The 19,676-nt window shown below is 39.1% G+C and overlaps 2 protein-coding genes across 11 annotated transcripts in view; one reads left to right on the top strand and one right to left on the bottom strand.

Annotated features, from left to right (window-relative positions):
• Positions 1-12,347, top strand: part of SUPT20H (SPT20 homolog, SAGA complex component) — a 70,045-nt gene extending 57,698 nt beyond the window's left edge. For 4 of the 10 annotated variants that reach the window (XM_065730226.1, XM_065730225.1, XM_065730229.1 and 1 more), the window contains 8 exons: positions 293-410; positions 2,011-2,119; positions 2,369-2,536; positions 4,340-4,652; positions 5,658-5,812; positions 8,098-8,153; positions 10,247-10,352; positions 11,797-12,347. In XM_065730226.1, the coding sequence (XP_065586298.1) occupies positions 293-410; positions 2,011-2,119; positions 2,369-2,536; positions 4,340-4,652; positions 5,658-5,812; positions 8,098-8,153; positions 10,247-10,352; positions 11,797-11,900 (1,129 nt within the window). In that variant the 3' untranslated portion in view covers positions 11,901-12,347. The remainder of the gene's footprint in view (positions 1-292; positions 411-2,010; positions 2,120-2,368; positions 2,537-4,339; positions 4,653-5,657; positions 5,813-8,097; positions 8,154-10,246; positions 10,353-11,796) is intronic. The other 6 variants (XM_065730230.1, XM_065730228.1, XM_065730232.1 and 3 more) reach the window with 5 other exon arrangements.
• Positions 12,348-12,367: 20 nt separating this feature from the next.
• On the bottom strand, positions 12,368-19,648 carry EXOSC8 (exosome component 8). Its single transcript, XM_065730249.1, has 11 exons — positions 19,603-19,648; positions 19,393-19,429; positions 18,425-18,488; positions 17,938-18,011; positions 17,319-17,364; positions 16,258-16,363; positions 16,129-16,174; positions 15,774-15,870; positions 14,944-15,064; positions 12,895-13,001; positions 12,368-12,483 (listed from the first exon to the last, which is right to left on the bottom strand). Exons 1-11 carry the CDS (start codon positions 19,617-19,619, stop codon positions 12,368-12,370), a joined length of 831 nt encoding a protein of 276 aa, XP_065586321.1. The 5' UTR covers positions 19,620-19,648.
• Between the last annotated feature and the right edge of the window lie 28 nt (positions 19,649-19,676).

Raw genomic sequence — 19,676 nt, 5'->3', positions numbered from 1 at the left:
GAGTTGTAGTTGGCATTAGAAAAACAAAGAGGTTAAAAAATCTAAAAAACAAAACAAAAAACAATTCAAAGCAGAATAATATGAGCAGAACCCAGGAGCACATGTCATTCTGTAAGTGCATTTTGCATAGATGTCTATTTAAAGTCCCTTTTATGTGTAGTTTTATGTTTATCTATCACCTTTGTATGTATTATGTATACATATATGTATCACCTATATATGCCTATGTATATATTTCAGTAGTTCAAATTGTTAATCTTTTTAAGTGTTTTTATGTGCTTGTTTGTTTCAGAGTGGTGAACCAGTATCACGAGTTGGTAAAAAGTGAAGCTAAATGTCCTGTGAAAATGTTTCATAATTCAGGTGGATCAATCAATCTTAGTCATCTTTCTCCAGGGAAGGAAATGGAAGTGAGTTTATTGAGCTGTATAATTTTTATCCACACTTGGTTATTGAATTATTAGAATATTTTTCATTGTTCACATTTGAAAGTAAAATAATGTAAAAATTCAAGCTGAATTAATTTTAAACACATTGTCATAATCTTTCATGGTGAGTATTGGGAAAGTTAGAGGAAAGCACATTTGTTATCACTGCTCAGTAATCGTATCTTTTAGCTGTGACTTTTTTGTGTGTAAATCTGTGTCAGAGTTAGCTCCAGTGTTTTGTTATGGCATTTTTCTGTATTCAGATGAACCTTTCTCAGGCAGTACAGCACGGTGCACCTGTACGATGTATAACATAACATCAGTAAACATAAAAGTAGATATGGTAGCTGAAATTCCAAAAGTGCTGCAGCAGTTACAGAAAACATCTGTACACAACTCACACCCTGCAAAGTCATGGAGTAACTTAGGTTGGAAGAGTCCTTCCAAAAGCCATCTTGTCCAGCTGCCCAAGCTTCCACTAAGGGCTGGACCAAAGTTACTTAGTTTGTTTTATTTAATGATTTAGTTTACTTTGAATGGGGCTTTAGTCTTTATTTTCAAGATGGAGAAAGGAGTCTTCAGTAGTAGAACAGAAGAATGCTGAGAATATTCCTCAAAATACTCTTCCTTTTTTGTTTTGAAAACAATTAGAAATGGGGAGATGTCTCTTATTGCTAGAAGTCTGTGGAGGCTAAGCTCTCCAGAAAAGTTAATTCTGCACAGTAGTGGATGCTTTGATTTCTTAGTCCATGCTAATCTAAGTTAGGCCTCCAGCACTGAAATATTCTGTTTGCTATACTGAGCTTGAATTTTCTAGTTTCAGATTGTTTGTGGACAGTAGGCTTGTTTAGATACCATTTTCAATTACTGGATACATACATTATATACAGTCTGTATATGTAAACTTGTTTCACTGAGTCTTGATGATGTCAGCTATTGAAATTATGGATTTAGGGTCTGCTGTGAGGGACTAAGAACTGTAGATTTGATTAGCAGAATTTGAATTGCTTTTAAACACCCAGATAAGCACCTTAAGAAACAGAAACCTAGCACATTTAATGTAAACAGGTTAGATAAATTCTGATCCCACTGCAGTCAGTGAGAAAATGCATTGATTTGAACACGTTCAGGATTCTACTGAATGTATTCAGATTCCTGTTCCAAGGAACAGAGATCCTTATTGGTTGGAATAGCAGATATTTACAGTTGGTGAATGAAAGAAGTAATGTAATTTTTCAAGTAAGACTGATTTGTCCTTTTATTTAAAGTGCATCTGTCACTTGCATTTGTAAAAAGTTACAAAGAAAGACTCCAGATATGGGAAAAACAAACTCCTTTTTTTTTTCCCTCAGTTTGAAATGAAACCTTAGATTTTCTTCTTGATAGTAAGCACTTTACCTAACAAGGGTTTTTCATAGTTGTTTTTTTTTTTTTTTTAATAAATAGAGGCCTGAAATGTTTCAAGGATATTTTGTCTTTGTTTTGAACATTCTAATACTGGTTGACTGATTTTTTGTTATCTGTCAAATATGTGCAAGCTCACATTATTTCTCTGGTAGTGTTAATTTCTCTTTCCTCCTAGCAGCCAGAAAGTATATCAGGCTCTGTTCAGTCTTCAGTATTGGGGAAAGGTGTAAAACACCGACCTCCTCCCATCAAATTACCTTCAAGTTCAGGAATTAGCTCTTCAGGTAATTATTTATCCACTTGAGCATTTCCTTTCCATGTGTTCTGCTTATTGTAAAGTGATAACGCTGTCCCTTTAGTAAAGTTTTGTGTTTTAAAAGTCAGTATCTTCTCTGTGAAAAGAGGTTTTTGCATACCACTTTCTTGATTTCTGCTTGTGTCATTTGCAAACACGTATCCTAAAAGATACTTGAGCTATCTTGTACTCGTAGAGCAAAAAGATCTTTTAATTTTGCCTGTTTGCTTGTTTTTAGGTAATATCTTTAGTCCACAGCAGTCAAGTGGCCATCTAAAGTCCCCAACTCCTCCACCTCCTCCACCTTCTTCTAAGCCACCTGGTCTTTCTCGGAAACAATCTATGGATCTTAGTCAAGTTAGCATGCTCTCTCCAGCTGCCATGTCTCCTGCGAGCTCTTCACAAAGTGAGTCACGACCTAAATTCTCCATTAAATCTTAGGCTTTTGCATAAATGCTTCCTGAGATAAAACTTCTTAACCTGTGGAATGATCAAAGTTAAGTGTACAGTGTACCCTAAATTGTATAAGTTATGCAGCCTTAGGCAGGTCTCTTGTTCACTGTATGTATTTTTATGTTTATTGTAACTGTGTTCGTTCTTTCTGTATATATGTATGCACCCTTTGTGTATACGTTTTAATACCTTTTATGCAATTATGATGATCTCCTCTTCTATGAAAGGCTGGTAGATGATGTGATGAGATAAAACTCCAAAGTGTAGACTTTTCCTCCAGTGTAAAAACAGTATGTTAGACCAGTTTGCCTTGACATAATTTAAGCATCTGATTTTTTAAATGTTACAGGAGCCGATGCAGTTGTATCTCTGTGTATGTATATAATCTGATCAGTCCCAAGGTGGTGATACAATAAACTCTAAGATGATTTTTTAAAACACTCCTACACTGTTTTACAAATCATTGCTGATTCAAGTGTGGTGGTGATGCTGATGATGATAGCACCGTATTCTCAGGTGTTAAAATGTAAATTTCAATAATAAATGACATCCTAGTTCAGTTATTTTCAGTAACACTGACAGGATCGTTGTAATCATAGCTATAGATTGAACACAATTTTTAAACCATGTATGTGACTTGAGACATTTTGTGAAGAGATCTGTACAAAGAAACCATAGCTGCAGTTTCAGTTTTAATGAGTAATGGTGTACTGCACATTCCAGTATCCTGCACAGTGTTATAATATGCATTTTTTTCATTAAATAATTTAAAATCTCAATAGCTCAAAAGGTGTAACTTTTCTGCCTTCTTGTTTTGCACAAAGAAAAACTAGAAAACTTGTCTAAGTTTTCTTCTAGCAGATTTACTCAGTGCTTATTTTAGTGCTATGGATTGTGTAAATCTACTGCTCACAGTTGTCACCTTAAGAAGTAAGGCCCTGATGACAACAGCTGGACATTCACACTTCTTTCCTTTCTTTCTGCAGGACATGAAAGCTTTATTTATTTATTTTTAGAGAAAGAGAAAAACACTGAGATTTTTGCTTTTGGTTTTGTTTTTTTTTTCTTGTTTTGTTTCATTTTTTCTTTTGATAAACTGTGCTTATGGCATCCACAACAAATACTGCTATGTGTGAACTACACTCAAGTAAAGGCACTAAACAGTAACTTGTAAAGATGCAGTATTATCATCTGGTTTAATTTTAATAAGAAGTTACTTGTTCTGTTTGGTCAGAAGTTGACAGATGGGGAGTTCAGCTGTCTGATGAAATTCAGAGTGACCCCCATGATGATTTAGTGGCAGTATCTGTTCTTTGTTGAATCTGTTGTTTTCCATGGTATGTTCTTAAACATGGTGCTATTATGCAGGCAGTGCGTGTAGGCTGTGTGTTTAACATCTTAGGACAAAAACATTAACTAGGTGAAACTGGTCACTGAGAAATTGTTTTGGTGTGGTTCGGGTACTTCTAAATAGAGTTGTGCTTTAACATATGATGAGTTCTGGGAGGTTCTTAACATAGGATACAAAACAGTGTTTGCCTTAAAGAATTAAGGATGGAGAATGGGCTTTGTGTGATTATACTGCATCCTTAACAATGAGTGCGTGCTGCAACACTCGTGCCATGTAGAAATTAACACTTGCCATTTAAGAAACGGGACAAATTTCAGTGCTAAATAAGATTCCATTAACCTTATTATACAAAAAGGACAGGCCTTTTATAACAAACTAGCACTTTTTATTTTTCTCAATGAGCAGGGTCTGGAACTCCTAAACCATCTACTCCTACTCCAACCAACACCCCTTCATCGACCCCACACCCTTCTGATGCTCAGAGCTCAACTCCTATTACCCCTTCTGCCACCCCTACTCCCCAAGAATCAGGCTTCACCCCTCAGCCCACTTTGTTAACCCCGTTTGCTCAGCAGCAAATGTCTCTGAGCCAGGCACTGCCTGTAATGACCATTCCTCTTTCCACCATGGTAACATCCATTACTACAGGAACAACCTCCACCCAGGTCATGGCAAACCCTGCAGGACTTAACTTCATCAATGTAGTGGGCTCTGTGTGGTAAGTTCTTCATTACGACGATTTCTTAATATGTCCTGGGTGGGTTGGTTGGTGGGGGGGATGGCTTTGGGTTTTTTTCTTGTTTCTTTTTTTTTCCTTTTGGTTTTGTTTTTTTCTTGTTCTTTTGTACTAAGCTGTTCAGCATCCATTAGGTAAGGTGTTTCTCAAAATCTGCTATGCAGAAAGATAATTCACTTAATTCACGTCATTATGAAGTGAAAACCCACTAAAAACTAATCTGTATCTCTGAAATTCAGGGCATTTGCTCTCAAAATATTCTATTAAGAAAATTTTACTTCCAGCTTTTCCAGATACCTGCAATTGAATTCCATGAGCTGTGCCTTGATTTAAGACCACTCTGTATGAGAAATGGAAAGAAATTCATTATTGACATGCCTGGGAATGAAAAGCGTGTAAACTTGAGAGCAAATACTGTTTTCTAACAGTTTAACCAAATACTGAGGTTAGAAGCTCTTTGATCTATAGAGCTCATTTTGCAGTTTTAACAAATAATGCTGCTGGTGAGAGAAGATTACACGCTGTAAAGTGAGCTGCTTTTAGACTGAATGAAAATGGCATGGTCAGCCTAGGACGGGCAGCGTAAGATACATGGTGCTCTTCAGTGCAGGTATGAGGCACTGGAGATACTTATCTGAGCTGTTGGCAGTTGATCACTGCTGATTAGTTGAGGTGACTTCATTGTGGAGCTGGAGGAAGGCATGAGCTGTCCTCAGCTTTTTGTTACGATACCACAACCATTTTGAAGCACTTACGTTTTATATTTCCCATGGATCAAACTAAATGAAAAAAATTGTTTGCTGGGATATGGATTTACATATTTGTTATACCCTGGGCGTAATGATTTTTTTAAGCTGCCTCGATGCTTTATTCATAATCTTATTTACAGCAAACAATTAAATTACCACAGGACAGAGGGCAAAGCCTCAGTTGCTCGGATTTGCTTGTACCGCTTGGATTTGATGTGTTGTCTTTCCTCTTCTACAGTGGAGCGCAGACATTGATGAGTGGTTCAAACCCTATGTTGGGGTGCAACACTGGTGCCATAGCCCCTGCAGGTATAAATCTGAGTGGCATTTTACCATCAGGAGGTCTGGTACCAAGTGCACTGCCCGCTGCAATGCAGTCTGCCTCTCAAGCAGGTTAGTGTGAACAACTTGAAAAGCCACCCTTCAGAGAGGGACGGTGTGAAAACGTCTTGTGAGAACAGTGCACCAAAGTGGCTGTTTGTGAATGGATCTGATGATTGGAGCTTCTAACAGCATAAATATTTTTTACTTTCTAAGCGTAGGCAAATGACAGATTATTTGACTGCAAGAAGCTAGGCTGGGGAAATACACTACATCCAGATGATACTTGTTATGCCCAGCAGGATGTTTAAGGTCGTATCCGAATTCAGGTGCAACTTTGATAACAACTGCATGGAAACAGATATGACTGGATGTAGAAAGAGGCCTCCCTTTTTAAATGTGCAGGGTATTTTATTCTGTCACCACTTAATTCTAGATGGGCAATGAATTCGTTTCTTATTGCTTTCAAATGTGAATATATAAATAAGTCAGTAGGCTTCAATATTTATTAAAGCACTATTTAAATTCTTAAAAAAAAACCCAAAAAGACTAAGACACAGAACCTTAAAGTATGATTACTGAATCAAGAGGATAGAGGGGATGTCAAGGTATGCATCTCTCACACTGACAGTGTCAGATCTGTCTGAACTCATACTGTGCTGTCTGTATCTAAACTGTCCATAAACACTTCTGCTGACCCCAGTCACCCACAGTACACTGCTTCAGAGTACTTCATTATCTGTATAAAATATTCTAATCATAGCACATCCCTTAATTGTAAGATAAATGACTTCTCCTATTCTGTGCAGATGTGGAATGTAGTTCACCATTTCTCTTTACCTTCTGTCAGAAACACACTGTTGAGTCCCACGTTTGTCTTGTCTTTCTGATCGGTTGTATTTTTCAAACCTTTCATAATCCTGTCCCTCTTTTCTAGACTGTCCAATTTGCTCACATCCTTTAAATGTGATACCCAAAACTGGACATAAGCTTGAGCTTGGCTGATTTACCACTGTGGAGCACAGCAGAATAACTGCATCTCATCTCTTCCACAGCATTCCTGTTAACGTTTCCCCAAGCGAGGTCTGCCTGTTTTTATTTGCATTTTTTTGCAACAGCATTGCATTAACCCACAATTGGCTGTCGTGGCTTAGGCCAGAAATCCACCCAGTTTGTATTCTGTCCCTGACAGTGGCCAGTAGAGGATGCTTAAGGGAAGTGCTTAAGGTGAGGCAGCTGTAAAGCGATGCATCCTTTGGTTTGTGACTGTACGTCTTCTGACGGTCTCCAGCTTTGGGACTTTCTCAGCTGAAAGTGGCAGATTTTATTCTGGGTATTTATCTGATTGGTCTTTGAAACCCATTTGTATTTTTGTTACCTATGGCATTTTGTGACAGTTTTATAAATGTAAATTGTGTGACGAAGTTCTTTGCTTCTATACTTTGTTCTGTAATTTGTGGTAGGGATTATTATGCTTGTAACTTCTGTAATTTCTCATTTCTGTGTGTATAGATGCGAAGCTGGTTATTACTCAGTTTTGTACTTGTTTGTTTGTCCTTTTTGAATTCAGTGTCACTGACTTTGGACTTTATTTACCAGCTCATTAGGATCACTTCTAATTCTAATCCTGTCCTTTTAAGCATCATCAACCCTTGTTGCCAGTTTTTGTCACAGATTTTTACACTGTATGCTGCCATTCACATAACAGATGACAGTAGTGGGGTTATCCAAGTCCCCAGCAGACCTCAGTGGGGATTCTATTTGACTTTTACTGGACTGTTCAAGTCAGTTTGCTACCTGCCTCACAGATAACTACATATAAACCCTTTTAGCATAGCTTTGAAGAGTCCCTTGTGGAATAATGCCAAAAGCCCTGCAAGTCAGATGCGTCATCACCGCAGTGTTTGGAGAGGGAGGACAGCTGCTAAGATTTTGATCTGAGTTGTGTGGCTTTAATGACTGAGAACCTGGGGACTTGCTGCTTCCTTCAGCCTTTGGCCATTACTGAGCTTATCATACAAACAATAAAACATTTCAAAGCTAGAATTAGAGTCTCTGGAAAAGAACTGCTATAATATTCACCACGATCATCTTTGTCTTAAAAGCATAAAAAAGTTACAAGCTGTGGTGTACAATTTTCAGTAGTTTATTCTATTCAGCCAACTCTTTAAATCTGGGTAACTGTGAACATTTCATCTTAATAGAAAACGCAGCATTTTTGTTTAAATGCAGAATTTAAGCTTGCCAGTTTTCCAGCTTCCAGATATTTACAGATACTCCCAGTGGAAGGGTGTATTGATTGCAGTACACGTATGAGTAAAGACTTCGTACTAATGAAAAGGTGTTTTCTTTAACAGGCAGCCCTTTCGGTTTGAAAAATGCATCAAATCTTCGGCCCTTAAATCTTCTACAGGTAATTGATACACACGGACACAATCATTTCTTACATTTCTTTAGAGTTGTGCTCAGCTCTGTTTTACTGTATTTAGCCCACGGCAATCTTTGAACCCTGTTGGTTGGATAAAGCACGTGCTACATTTTTTAATTTATTTTTTTTAAGACATTCAAAGTGAGAGGAAAAAAGTTATTTCCATAAAGATGTCAGGTGAAAATGATGTTCTCAGCTTGCTACAGAGCAGCTGATTTTCAGCGTCAATGTGGAAATGCTGACATTTGAATTCAAGAGGTTAATCTAAAAACACCATGTTTGAGTTTTTATCACAAATCATTCTTTAAAAACTAATGTTGTGATTACACGAGAAGCACAAAACAGTACAGTAGAACCACTCAGGGTTACGTATATAAGGCCTAAAAGTGGACCTGACATGCACAGGTAGGTGCAGTATTAACTTTAAAGGGTTGCTGCTAAGGACAGTAAGATTTGATGTGGGATAGGGTGTTGGAAGGTCTGTAAATATTTTATTTCCTTTAAGCACACATAGAGATAGAAATATGAGCTCCAGAAGTGTGGAAAAGGGACAGCACAGGAGGCAGATATGCCAGCGTAGAGAGCTTCTATAAAATTAAATGCTTATACTTCTGTGACTCCAATTTAAGTATACCCTTTCAGTCTACCTCTGGCACTCATAAGCCAGGAATAATTTGGCTGAAATCAGTGCAATTAAAATGGGTTAAGGGAGAGCAGTGAAGACTCTTTTAGCAGATTTTGCATCAGACCTTGCAGGCTGTCAGAAGAATCTGCTGAAATTCAGTGGTATATTCTGAATGTGAAATTACTTTACAGTACTTTTGAAGATCAGCCTTTACATTCCTGACATTGGTATAATCTCTACTACACTAATTAGAATAATTAAGATATATTCTAGTGATCTTAAAACTGCCTGGCTGCAGGTTACTTTTGAGCACGAGGCTTCCTCACAAACAGCAATAGTCAACCAATTGATTTTAAAGGATGATTGTTTAATTCTCCGAGGAGTACATCGTTGCCCATGTCACGTTCATCCTAGGACAGGGGAGACTCAGCAGTCTGATTGAGTTACCTGAGTCTAAAATTGCAGTGGAAACATACATCTGTCTTCAAAATGGCAGATTCTGAGTATACGAATAAGAATGTATGTGGTCACAGCACTGTAAAGCAATTGCCTACTGGAAAAAATACTTCAGCCCAGGAAGACCAAAAATTTTCTGTGCTGCCAACAGAACGTATACACACTTCTTTTGTACTTAGGGTTTTTTATTCATGGTGTTGGTTCTATGACTGCTTAAGTCTTCTTGGTTGTCTTTATTGAGGTCTGAACGCTCAGTCTTTTGGACCTTAGTGGCATTATTTCATATGGTTATTCAAAAGAAGCATTGCAATTGCTGGAAGTGCTCCAGCTCAAAAACTTGTGTTTTTTTTTCTCCTGAAGACATTAGCCATGCAGTTTCTTTAAGTCACGTGTGTAATGTATACTTTATTTTACCACCTTTTGAATAAATGCATAATTGAAGTTCTAGAAAAGTTTGTGATTCAGCACTGCTTCGCATCAGCAGACACTAAATCAGGTTCCAGTAATCCCATTTGTGTGATTAATGTCAGAGCTGCTTTGTTCAGAAAACAAAACTTTAAAAGCAGTATTTGTGTTTATCGTGAAGTTAGGACACATGTCACACAATTTCATGTGCTTATACTTAGCTTGTTTTGATTACGATTAGGATCTTTTGCATGTAGATGGCTTCAGGTGTTCCCTGAAGGCTTTGGGGTGGGGAGCTGGAGAGGAGACATTACCATTACAACCATAAACTGTAATCCCTGCTGTCAGCTGCTGTCTGTGTGGGACAGCTTCTGAGTAATGAGCATAATGCTATTTCTCCCACACAGATTTTGGGGGGCATTAGCATCTGTTTGTTGTACTTCAGTAGTGACTCCAGAATAGTCTGCACCGTGATAGGTAGAATTCAGTGTTTTCAAGTAGCACCTCAAAAGGTTGTGTTCACACTGGCTTTATTTACTTATTTGTACTAAAAAAGTTTGGTAATAAGGATCAAGCTTTTCATTTTTGCTAGGGGTCTGACCAAGGTCCATCAAATCAAGATCAGGCATTGTCTGCCCAACAAGCTGCTGTCATTAACCTGACGGGAGTAGGGAATTTCATGCAACCTCAAGCCACAGGTATGTGCTTGCTGAGCCTCCTTTTGTGTCTAAGTGTGTACACTGGTGAATTCACACTGAAATGAAGTTTGGTCTTTATGATTTAAGAAGATTGGAACAACACGTTATGTATTATCAGCATATGAATTATACAAGAAATACTTGACTTTCAAAGCACGCACTTCTCTGCTTCGTTTGGCAGTGAAGCGTAGGAAATTTATTATTATCACTGTCACATTTGATACGAAAACAAAGATACAGGAAAATTCCATGCCAGACTTCATTGAGGAATGCTTAACTGTGTGCTGAACATCCAGTATAATAAACCTCTTTGTGTCTCCACAAGCACTTCATAATCTAATTATGTTCTAACTAACCAAGCATGTATATCATGTGTATTTTATTCTGTACCGTTTCCAGTTTTACTCAGACTAATTCTACTGACTCCTTTTCTGTTACGCTCTTCCTGTGCCTTCCTTTCCCTACCTTGATAAATATGACCTGACCTCTCTGACCTGCCTGCTTTCCCCTTCTCCTTTCTTAGTGTTGTCTCAGCTTGGCTCTGCCATGAACAGACCTGGGCAAAGCCTTCCTCAGCAGAGACTCCAGCTCTCTTCTGCCTTACAACAGCAACAACAACAAGCCTTGCAGCAGCAGCAGCAACAGATACAAGTAATCCAGCAACTTCACTCTGGCTGTTAAAAGAAAAAAAAATAGAAAATAGCAATGCAGTTCTTAGCTCCAAACGCCAAAATCTTGTTTTCTGTTTTTTTTAACTGTCCTCATGGTCTGACAGAGAAGCAGACCTGTGGGTTTTGGCAAATGGTTGTGCTAAGACTTGAAATCTGCAATTCTCTCAGCTCGGAGCACTGAATTTGTTTTTATTCATTTAAGCCATCCACCTTCCCAATTTGATAACATTCAAGGAGTGCTTGTGGCACGTTACTGAATAATCTGCCAGGTGCCATTGGGATTCCAAAAACACAGAACTGTAAGCACCTGCAAGTTCTGATGTAGTGCAGCCATAGGCAGTATGCAGAAACAGCTCTGGCCAAGCATTCCTTCAGTACTATCATACACGTGAGTTATGAAAACATTAAAATGCTTTACCCCAGTCTCCTTGTGATGTACAAAGAAAGTAATACCTTCGTGGCAAATACATTATGCTAGAAGTGTGTTACGTCACCAAACGTTCACTGAAGTTGCTGAGTTACTGCAGTGGATCCAAAGGGCAAAGAATTAACTGAGAGAATGTGACAAACATTAGAGGTGCCCTCAGGCTTCTGTGCCACTGGTGCTGCTTGACTGTACTCACTGCCCCTGTATGTGATGGATTCCTTTTGTTAACCTAGTGCTCCCTCCCTTTTTGTTCCACCCTCCCCCCCTTTCCTGTCATTCTTTCTGATGTGAACCATAGTTTTGTAGCTAACACTAACAAGCTTTTTCTCCTCCTCCTTTGTGGCAGCAGTTGCGATTCTTGCAGCATCAAATGGCTATGGCAGCAGCAGCAGCAGCACAAGCAGCTCATCTGCAGCATCAACAGCATTCAGGCAGCCACTCAAAAAGTAAAAGGAAAAGAGGCACACCTGCCCCTCCAAAATCCTGAGACTTGCTTTTTCGTTTTCCTCAATATAAAAATGATGTAGAGGTGATTTTTTATTTCCCCCTGTTCAAAAAGGATAAAGCTTAAAAACCAATCAGCGTTTTATAGTACTGTTGGGAAACTGAACTTTTGTCATTACATTGAAAAATAAAAAAATGAACTTCTTGGAAGCCAACCCTACCAAACAGCAACTCCATCAGTAAAGCAGCTGGGGTCTGGCTTCCTTAAGTCACTTAATTTTTTAACAGAATGTTTTATCTTGTATTTTTTACAGTTCAGCAGCACTGTACATAGTGAAAGGGTGAAAAGCATTTTAGAAGAAAACAGACTTTGTAAATGTAGTATTAGTATTTGTTTATTTAGTATAAAAAGGTTTGTGAACACTGTAACAAATACAATTTTTATAAATCCGCTTCTGAAAAAATCTTCTTGTTCACTCAGGCTTTATACTTTTTATTACTTTGTCTATCAGCTTCTTTACTTCCTTCTGTCTTGTAATGGCTCTGGTGATGCAGTCCTGAAGCTTGGCTCCTGTCAGAGGACTTCCACCTAAGAATTGGGGGAGGAGGGGGAAAAGAATTGGTATTCCAGTATCCCAAATTGTATTTTCCAAGTCAAAGTATTAATACAGTAATTCTCCCAGCCAACAGTTTTTCAGCTGGGGGGTTAAAACAGGTTCCCCATCTATAACCTCAGGCACAGGGCTGAAACACTAGGGCTTAAAATGCAGACATGCTCAAAACCTGCTTTCTGCTATGCATAGGAGCAGTGATGACTTTTTACCATCAGTCATGCTGCCTCCTTCAAAATGAATTTAACAGTAAGTGGTTTAATCAGTACTTGAGCAATCTGTCATCACAAAGGGCCCACATTTTACAAAGAAATGCAGGTCCATAACACATAAGTCAAGAGAAGACCATCCTCTTCATGCATTCTTTTGTGTGGTGAGCTTGGAAGTACCTGGTTTGTGGACAGAACAGAGTCTGTCATCTTCGTCTGTGACAACGGTCACTGTTCCAGTTGCTAAGTCTTCCTCTTCAGCAGTTGGATCAACAATGAGTAATGTGCTTTTGAAAAAAAAACCATATGCATTAGTATAGGATGTACCATAAATATCAGTGCAAAATACACACTGCTCATTAATTCCAATGCAGTCTCATGAAATACTTCCAGGCTGATGTGGTGCTCAATCTATTTTCTCATTACACTGTATGAACTAAAAAAAAAAAAAAAAAAAGCAAATAATGGATGTCTCTCCGCTAAAATATTGACTGTTAGAATGCATCTCTGTGCAAGTTTCATAGGTACAGTATTTCAAGAAAATACCAGCAAGCTTCTGTTGGAAATATGGTCACTTATTTCATAGTTACACAATGTTTTTAGGTGTAGGCTGTGCTAATTGCTACCAGTCCTTAAGGCAAAATACATTTCCAATTCATCGAAGTCGTTCTCAATTTCCTGCCAACAAACTCCAGTAGTTCAAAAATGGATTTAATGAGTTCCTTAAGGAAACCAAGATAAGATATCAGACACTGTACAATGCAGATCATTGAAAGAGAAATTGTTAGTATTGAAGTTAAAAAGAGCAAACCAATGAAGAAGAGAATATTCATTACAAGCCAACTTTATACAACGAGAGCTTGAAAAGCTCAGCAACCACAGTTCAGCATTAAGTTTTTCATTTAGAAAAATAACAAAGGAGAAAAACCCATAAAAACCACCACAGGCCCAGCATTACTAACATTCAGCTGCATCCATAGCACAGAACCTAAAACAACTGAAATGCATGCATCTCAACAAGGAAGATGATATCTGAAGTTCATAAAGTCTCATGCACAGGCACAGCTGCACAGAGGAGCTGTGGGTGCCCCATCCCTGAAGGAGCTCGAGGTCAGGTTGGATGGGGCCCTGGGCAGCCTGAGCTGCTGGGTGGCACTGCCCATGGCACAGGGTTGGGACTGGGTGAGCTCTAAGGTCCCTTCCAACCCAAAGAACACCTGTAGAAAAGTTAAGCCAGAATTCAGAAACACATACACACTTTAAGAGAGAAAGTGAGACTTGTTCAGCAATGCAACACTTGATGCAACACTCAGTTTTAGCAAAGGGAACAAAGAGCAGTCTAACTGGAAACTTTCTTCCAAAGGCAATTTTTGGTCATCTGGTAAATAATAACCTCCTGACAACTGTCTCCCTGTCACATTATCCAAATGCCCTCACTTTCAGTCCACGTCAAACTTCAGGTTTAAGAAGCAATAATTAAGCCATTAAAAAAAGCGTTCTAAGTTCTTGATAGCTTTCTACTTCAAGTTTGGTAATCACTTGGTTGACATTTCAAGTTTACCACTCCCCTTGTTCCATCCCATGTGCATAAACCCGTGACCTCTCAAATACTTAATTGGTTTTGTAGCACAGTAAATAATGATTGTCATTTCCTACTTTTATTTTGTGGAGCAACACATACTTAACAGACTAATGAAGAACCAATAAACAGTTTCAGGTGAGCAATCAAGTTATCAGATGTGATTATTCTGAACTCTCAGATTCTTCACCTACAGGAACAAGGACTTAGGAGTGCTGGTCATATTTCACGTTGGGTAAATAAGTTTTCATCAGCCAGAGGTTTTGTTCTAATTGCATCAGTTTTTACTTCCTCTATTGACAAATACTTGATGTAAGCTGTTCAAAAACTACCATCTTTTGTATCCGTTACGTACATACACTTTTAAAAGATTATCAGTGTTCCTAGCATTCCTTTCCCTCAAAGATACTGCATAAACATGCAATTGCTACTGCAGAAACTTCAGTCCTACTTTCAAGCCTGTCTTAGGCTGGGCAACCATTCTGTTTTAAGTCACAGGAAGAAGTGGGACAGACTTTGTTTCATTCTGCTGCATAACTCATTCATAATGCAGAACTACAGGTCACCTTGGAAGCAAGAGCAAGAGAACTTCACTACTTCTTTTAAATACTCAGCTGTTTTCTTTAAGTACAAAACAGTTACAGACTTACTCATCAAATATAGCAAAGGATGTGGCAACTGGATGCTTTCTGATAGCCAAGGGATTCTTCTGCTTTAAATTAACTTCGGACAAACCAGTTTCTTCATTTATAGTAACAGAGGGTAACTGTACTGAAGAAATGAAAACATTGCATTGGTGCAGTATTAAGTATTGCTGTTTTCAGTAGGCCTAGAGATACCCAAGAGTATTGAAATATTTCAGCTGTTCTTTTAACACATGGATAAGCCACTGAAAACAGATGAGAACAGAGTTGTGGCTATGTTTGTAGTGTTCCTGCATTTATTTTTTTTTTAATTCAAGGGAAGTATTTATATAACAGGTAGTTCTAAGCTAACCTGTATATAACATTCTTCCTGTCACAGGAGCATTTTCTGCCTCCAAATTCCATACAATTACAATATCTTTAACAAAAAGCATTTTTCCAACCCAAAAAGCCCACTGGATGTGCAGATGTTTAATAAATCTTTAGAAAAAAATGCAGTTTGATCTTCAGATAACTCTTTGTCTGACAACCCATACAGTATTGGAGACAAGGATTCAAAGGCATACTGGTCACACTAAGAAAAAGCCTTACTGTAAGCTGCTCTGTTTCCTACTGTTTCCCACATCCTGTGAAGAATCAGTCCACATACTGCATGCATGAAAACATTTATTTCACACCACATAATTAAGCATGGAATATTCTGTTCTGATAAATGAGAAGGCCCCAAACTTATTCTGCCTACACACAACTGATGAACAAGGTAAGACATTTAATAAGTTAATGACTGTTTCTGCAAGCAGCTTCGGTCAGTGTGTTTTACTCCTGAGAAGACTTACCATTTTTCAGTGCTGCTAACAAAGCAAAGGTACTGGCATCCAAGATGTTCCCATCGTAGTCCAGACATATGATATCACAGTATAACACCCAAGCAAGCTACCAAAGAAGGTTTGCACATGTGAGGGATTGCAGCAGCTAAGTCAATAGTGCAGTATCTAAGAAAACACTGCCTACGTGAACAAAGGCACTTATTTCTTACACGAGAAGGAAATTTTTACACTTTATACACAAGCCAAGCTATGTTGACTAAAAAACACCAACAAAATCTATACCTCCCCCACCCCATATTTTCTTTGGGGTTGTAAAATTCTGATCTTGCTACTGTGACCCACTTCATTTTGAGACAGAACTTACCTTGCCAGCCACAATACACAGATCTTCTTTTGCTATTATCTGTGAACTAAAATAAAACAAGAGTAAACCAGGGAACAGAAATTCATCCTGCAGTTTTTTGTACCTTAAATACAGAAAAATGGCTCTTACTTTTCAATCACATCTGCAATGAACTGGCTTGCTGCTTGAGCCTCTTCACCAGGAGGTCCGGGGCGAAACCTCGTTGAGCAGAGAGATGGCAATTCTACATTTGGAACTAGGGAGCAAAGGTTATTAGTTAGAAACTAATGGGAAATCACAAATAGAAATAGGGCGTTATGTACTTCTAATAGCATTTATATACTTCAAACAAAAGGCAAGACCAAGACTTCTCAGTCAAGCCTTCCTACTCCTCCCTTCAAAAAATAAATTAAATGTAAAATGGCTTTGTACTAAAGGATTTCCACAAATCTGTACTTGGAAATATATACTCCATTGAAAAGCCAATACTTACATGTACCATTTTCCATTTGCATTCCTGCTATGAATATCATGACCACATACACACACTTCCATAATTTGATCATGAAATAACACCATCCCACTGCCTGGCTTTACTGTTTTACTTTTCTTCAACTGTTAGAACTTGATGCTTCCGATTGAAAGCAAGAACACAGAAATATTTATTGGGGGTGGGGGAAAGAAAACCTGAGCACTGCAAACAACATACTTTGCAGAAGGTCCCAGTTCCACAGAGTTAAAAATCACACAGGAATGAAGCCATACAGATTTCTACACTTCCCTGAGAAATAAGTAGGTTTTAGTTCACTCTTTTCACAAAAAGCACTTTTTCTAAAAAAAAAAAAAAGATGACATGCCTTTGCACAACCCTGCACAGTGCAGTATTTTAGAGATGAACTACTTTCTTCCCCATCACATACATACTTATCCCACAGTGGAAGTTTGTTTTCAACATGGGCTGGAACCAGGAATGAAAAGACTACTTTGCATGGAAAATTCACAAGCAAAGCAGGGGAACTACAAAATTTCTGAAGCACCACCTCCTGAATGTCAGTTTGGAAACTGATTTCAGGAAAAATAAAACAGTTCTATCAATTTTCTTTCTTTTAGGAGGACTTCACAGCACACTCCATGTGTCCTAGAATTACAGCCCTTTAGTTGAAGCAAAAAAGATCCAAAGATCCAAATAAGTACAATGCCAAAAATCTTACCAATATAACCCTTATTAGCAGAGTCTACTGCAGGTGCAGCAAGTTCCTGGAATAAAAAAGGGTGAAAATGAAGAGCAGTATTTTGTTCCAAAAGATTTTCCTGCTATTCTATTGATGAAGTATCATTTTCTCATTAGTTACTATTACGAGTAGATTTACAATGTCTATTTTAATGAGTTGTTTGCAAGGCAGCAAACTGTCTCTATTTACCTATGGGGAAACTTCTCATGGCAGGGGTGGGGAGCCATTTGTCTCAAGGTTTGTGGCAGGCCACCAGAAGAGCTGAGGTGACAGGGCACTCAGCAGCTCAACCAGCTAATCACCAACCCACTTACTGAACATTCCTATGAAACTCATCAATGATTCTGTTAGTTACTTCTGGATAAAAGCTCTTACATCCTTGTGCATATCTTCCCCTACACACACTACCAAAATACATGTTCTCAGAATGTACAAGGAGCACTGGACAATCAATTATTATCTTTGAGGCCTGAAGTAACTCGAGTGAAAGTCTAATTCTGTCTGAATGGCATTTTATTGTAACTCTGTGGGAGAGGCATTCTCCAGATGAACGTACAAACTCAGCTAACAGACAGGTTAAAACAAAGCCCAACCATACCGCTTTCACTCCACAAATTACTGTAGTATTTCCCAGCTTCACCAAGGCAGAACCATCCGCAGTTGTAATTGAACCTGAGGAGAGAAAGTGCTGTCCAGTAAAATCTGATTTTTTCCATCCAAAGAGGCCTTAATCAGCATCCACCTTCACAGTGTTTACTCTCCATCATTTTAAACCAAGCACAGTCTCAGCAAAGTCTTGATGTACCCAGGATGGGGACAGAACTCCCCTCTCTCTCTATCAAACAGTCAAAATACTGAACTACTAGCAATCTTCACAGTGAGCACTATGAAGACTGAGCAGCAAGTCATCAAGTATACTAGCCAGATTAATAACACACCCGTTTGTATTATTATTCATAGAACTATTAAAGTTGGAGATGACTAAGATCATCTAGTCCAACTATCAACCCATCACCACCATGCTGACTAAACCATGTCCCTTAATAATCACAGAATCATTAAAATCATTCCCAAATAGTACTTACCTATGTTGACAGTGGTTGCTCGGAATTCACCTAACTCCCTCCCATCAGGTCGACAGTTCTCTTTCTAAACAGAATTTACAAAGGTCTATCAACTAACACATCAAATATATGATATTGTATCAAACAACATAACAGTATGCTTACTGAAGGAAAAAAAATCTCTTTCTTTTAGTAGAAATACAGTTACAAAATTGCTAGGGAAAGCTCGATCTTATTCCAACTTGTTTTTCCATCAACAGATATCCAGTCTGAGCTTATAGATCATCATTTCATGTGTGTGTATTTTAATCAGCAGCATTTTGTGTTAGCAGTTTGGAGCATCTGAGAGCCCAACCTTTCTATAAGAGACACAAACCTGCATCAGCACCTCGATTAAATTTAACTCACATTCTTTTTGAGGCCAACAAAAACATTTACACACCTGCAATCAGACAGGGACACAACCTGAGGTGGGATCAATGCCACAAGCAGGAGGAAAAACAACTTCTGAAGATTCACAAGTACTTTTTTTCTCAGTTTGTTGAGGTTTATTGTTTTGCACTCACAGCCTCAGGTTTCCAAGAAAGACAAGAAAGACACTGAGGCCCTGGAGCGCATCCAGAGAAGGGCAACAAAGCTGTGAGGAGTCGGGAGCACAAATGTGATGGGGAGCAGCTGAGGGAACTGGGGTTGTTCAGTCTAGAGAAGAGGAGGCTCAAGAGTGACCTTACTGCTCTCTACAACTGCCTGAGGGGAGGTCGTGGGAAGGTGGGGGGCGGCGTTAAGGTGCTCCAGGGAAGGTTTGGGTTGGGTAGCAGGCACAAATTCCTCCTCAGAAGAGCAGCGAGGTGCTGGGCCGGGGCAGCACAGGGAGGCGGTGCATCACCATCCCCAGCGGCGTTCGTGAAACGCGTGGACGCATTCAAGACATTGAGGGGAAGAAACCTGCAAACATCAGTGCATACACGCGCGCATCACCCTTTACTCACCAGAAACTTTCTGTAATATTCCAACGGTTCCACTGTTCTAAAACAGACAGAAAAGGGGGTGTTATGTGCGAGCTCCCAACGAGACAGCGGGGACGGAAAAGCAAGCTGGGAGCATACAGCAACAGCTGCTCAACGGCGCGTCCCTTAGAGGAGGCTGCCTCGCACGCAGCCCCGCAACCGACCCCCAAGAGGAGGAGCCCCCGCACTCACTTGAAAGCCGTCGCCATGGCGGTACCGCTGCTCTCTGCGGGAGCGGTTCCGGCCCTGCGCGGTGCTCGGCCCTG

This window comes from Cyrtonyx montezumae, unplaced genomic scaffold (genome assembly GCF_038088225.1).
Source record: "Cyrtonyx montezumae isolate F1298 unplaced genomic scaffold, pur_monq_1.0 scaffold_12, whole genome shotgun sequence".
Classification (NCBI taxonomy): domain Eukaryota; kingdom Metazoa; phylum Chordata; class Aves; order Galliformes; family Odontophoridae; genus Cyrtonyx; species Cyrtonyx montezumae.
The sequence above is the reverse complement of the archived record's forward strand: the minus strand, read 5'-3'. Positions and strand labels throughout refer to the sequence as shown.

What these genes read in the sequence shown, in the direction of transcription:
- EXOSC8 (XM_065730249.1), bottom strand. An exon ending in AATATTACAGAAAGTTTCTG is followed by an intron (nt 18,489 to 19,392) that starts GTGAGTAAAGGG and finishes AATTCTGTTTAG; the next exon opens with AAAGAGAACTGTCGACCTGA. An exon ending in ATTGCAGATGTGATTGAAAA is followed by an intron (nt 16,175 to 16,257) that starts GTAAGAGCCATT and finishes GTTTTATTTTAG; the next exon opens with TTCACAGATAATAGCAAAAG.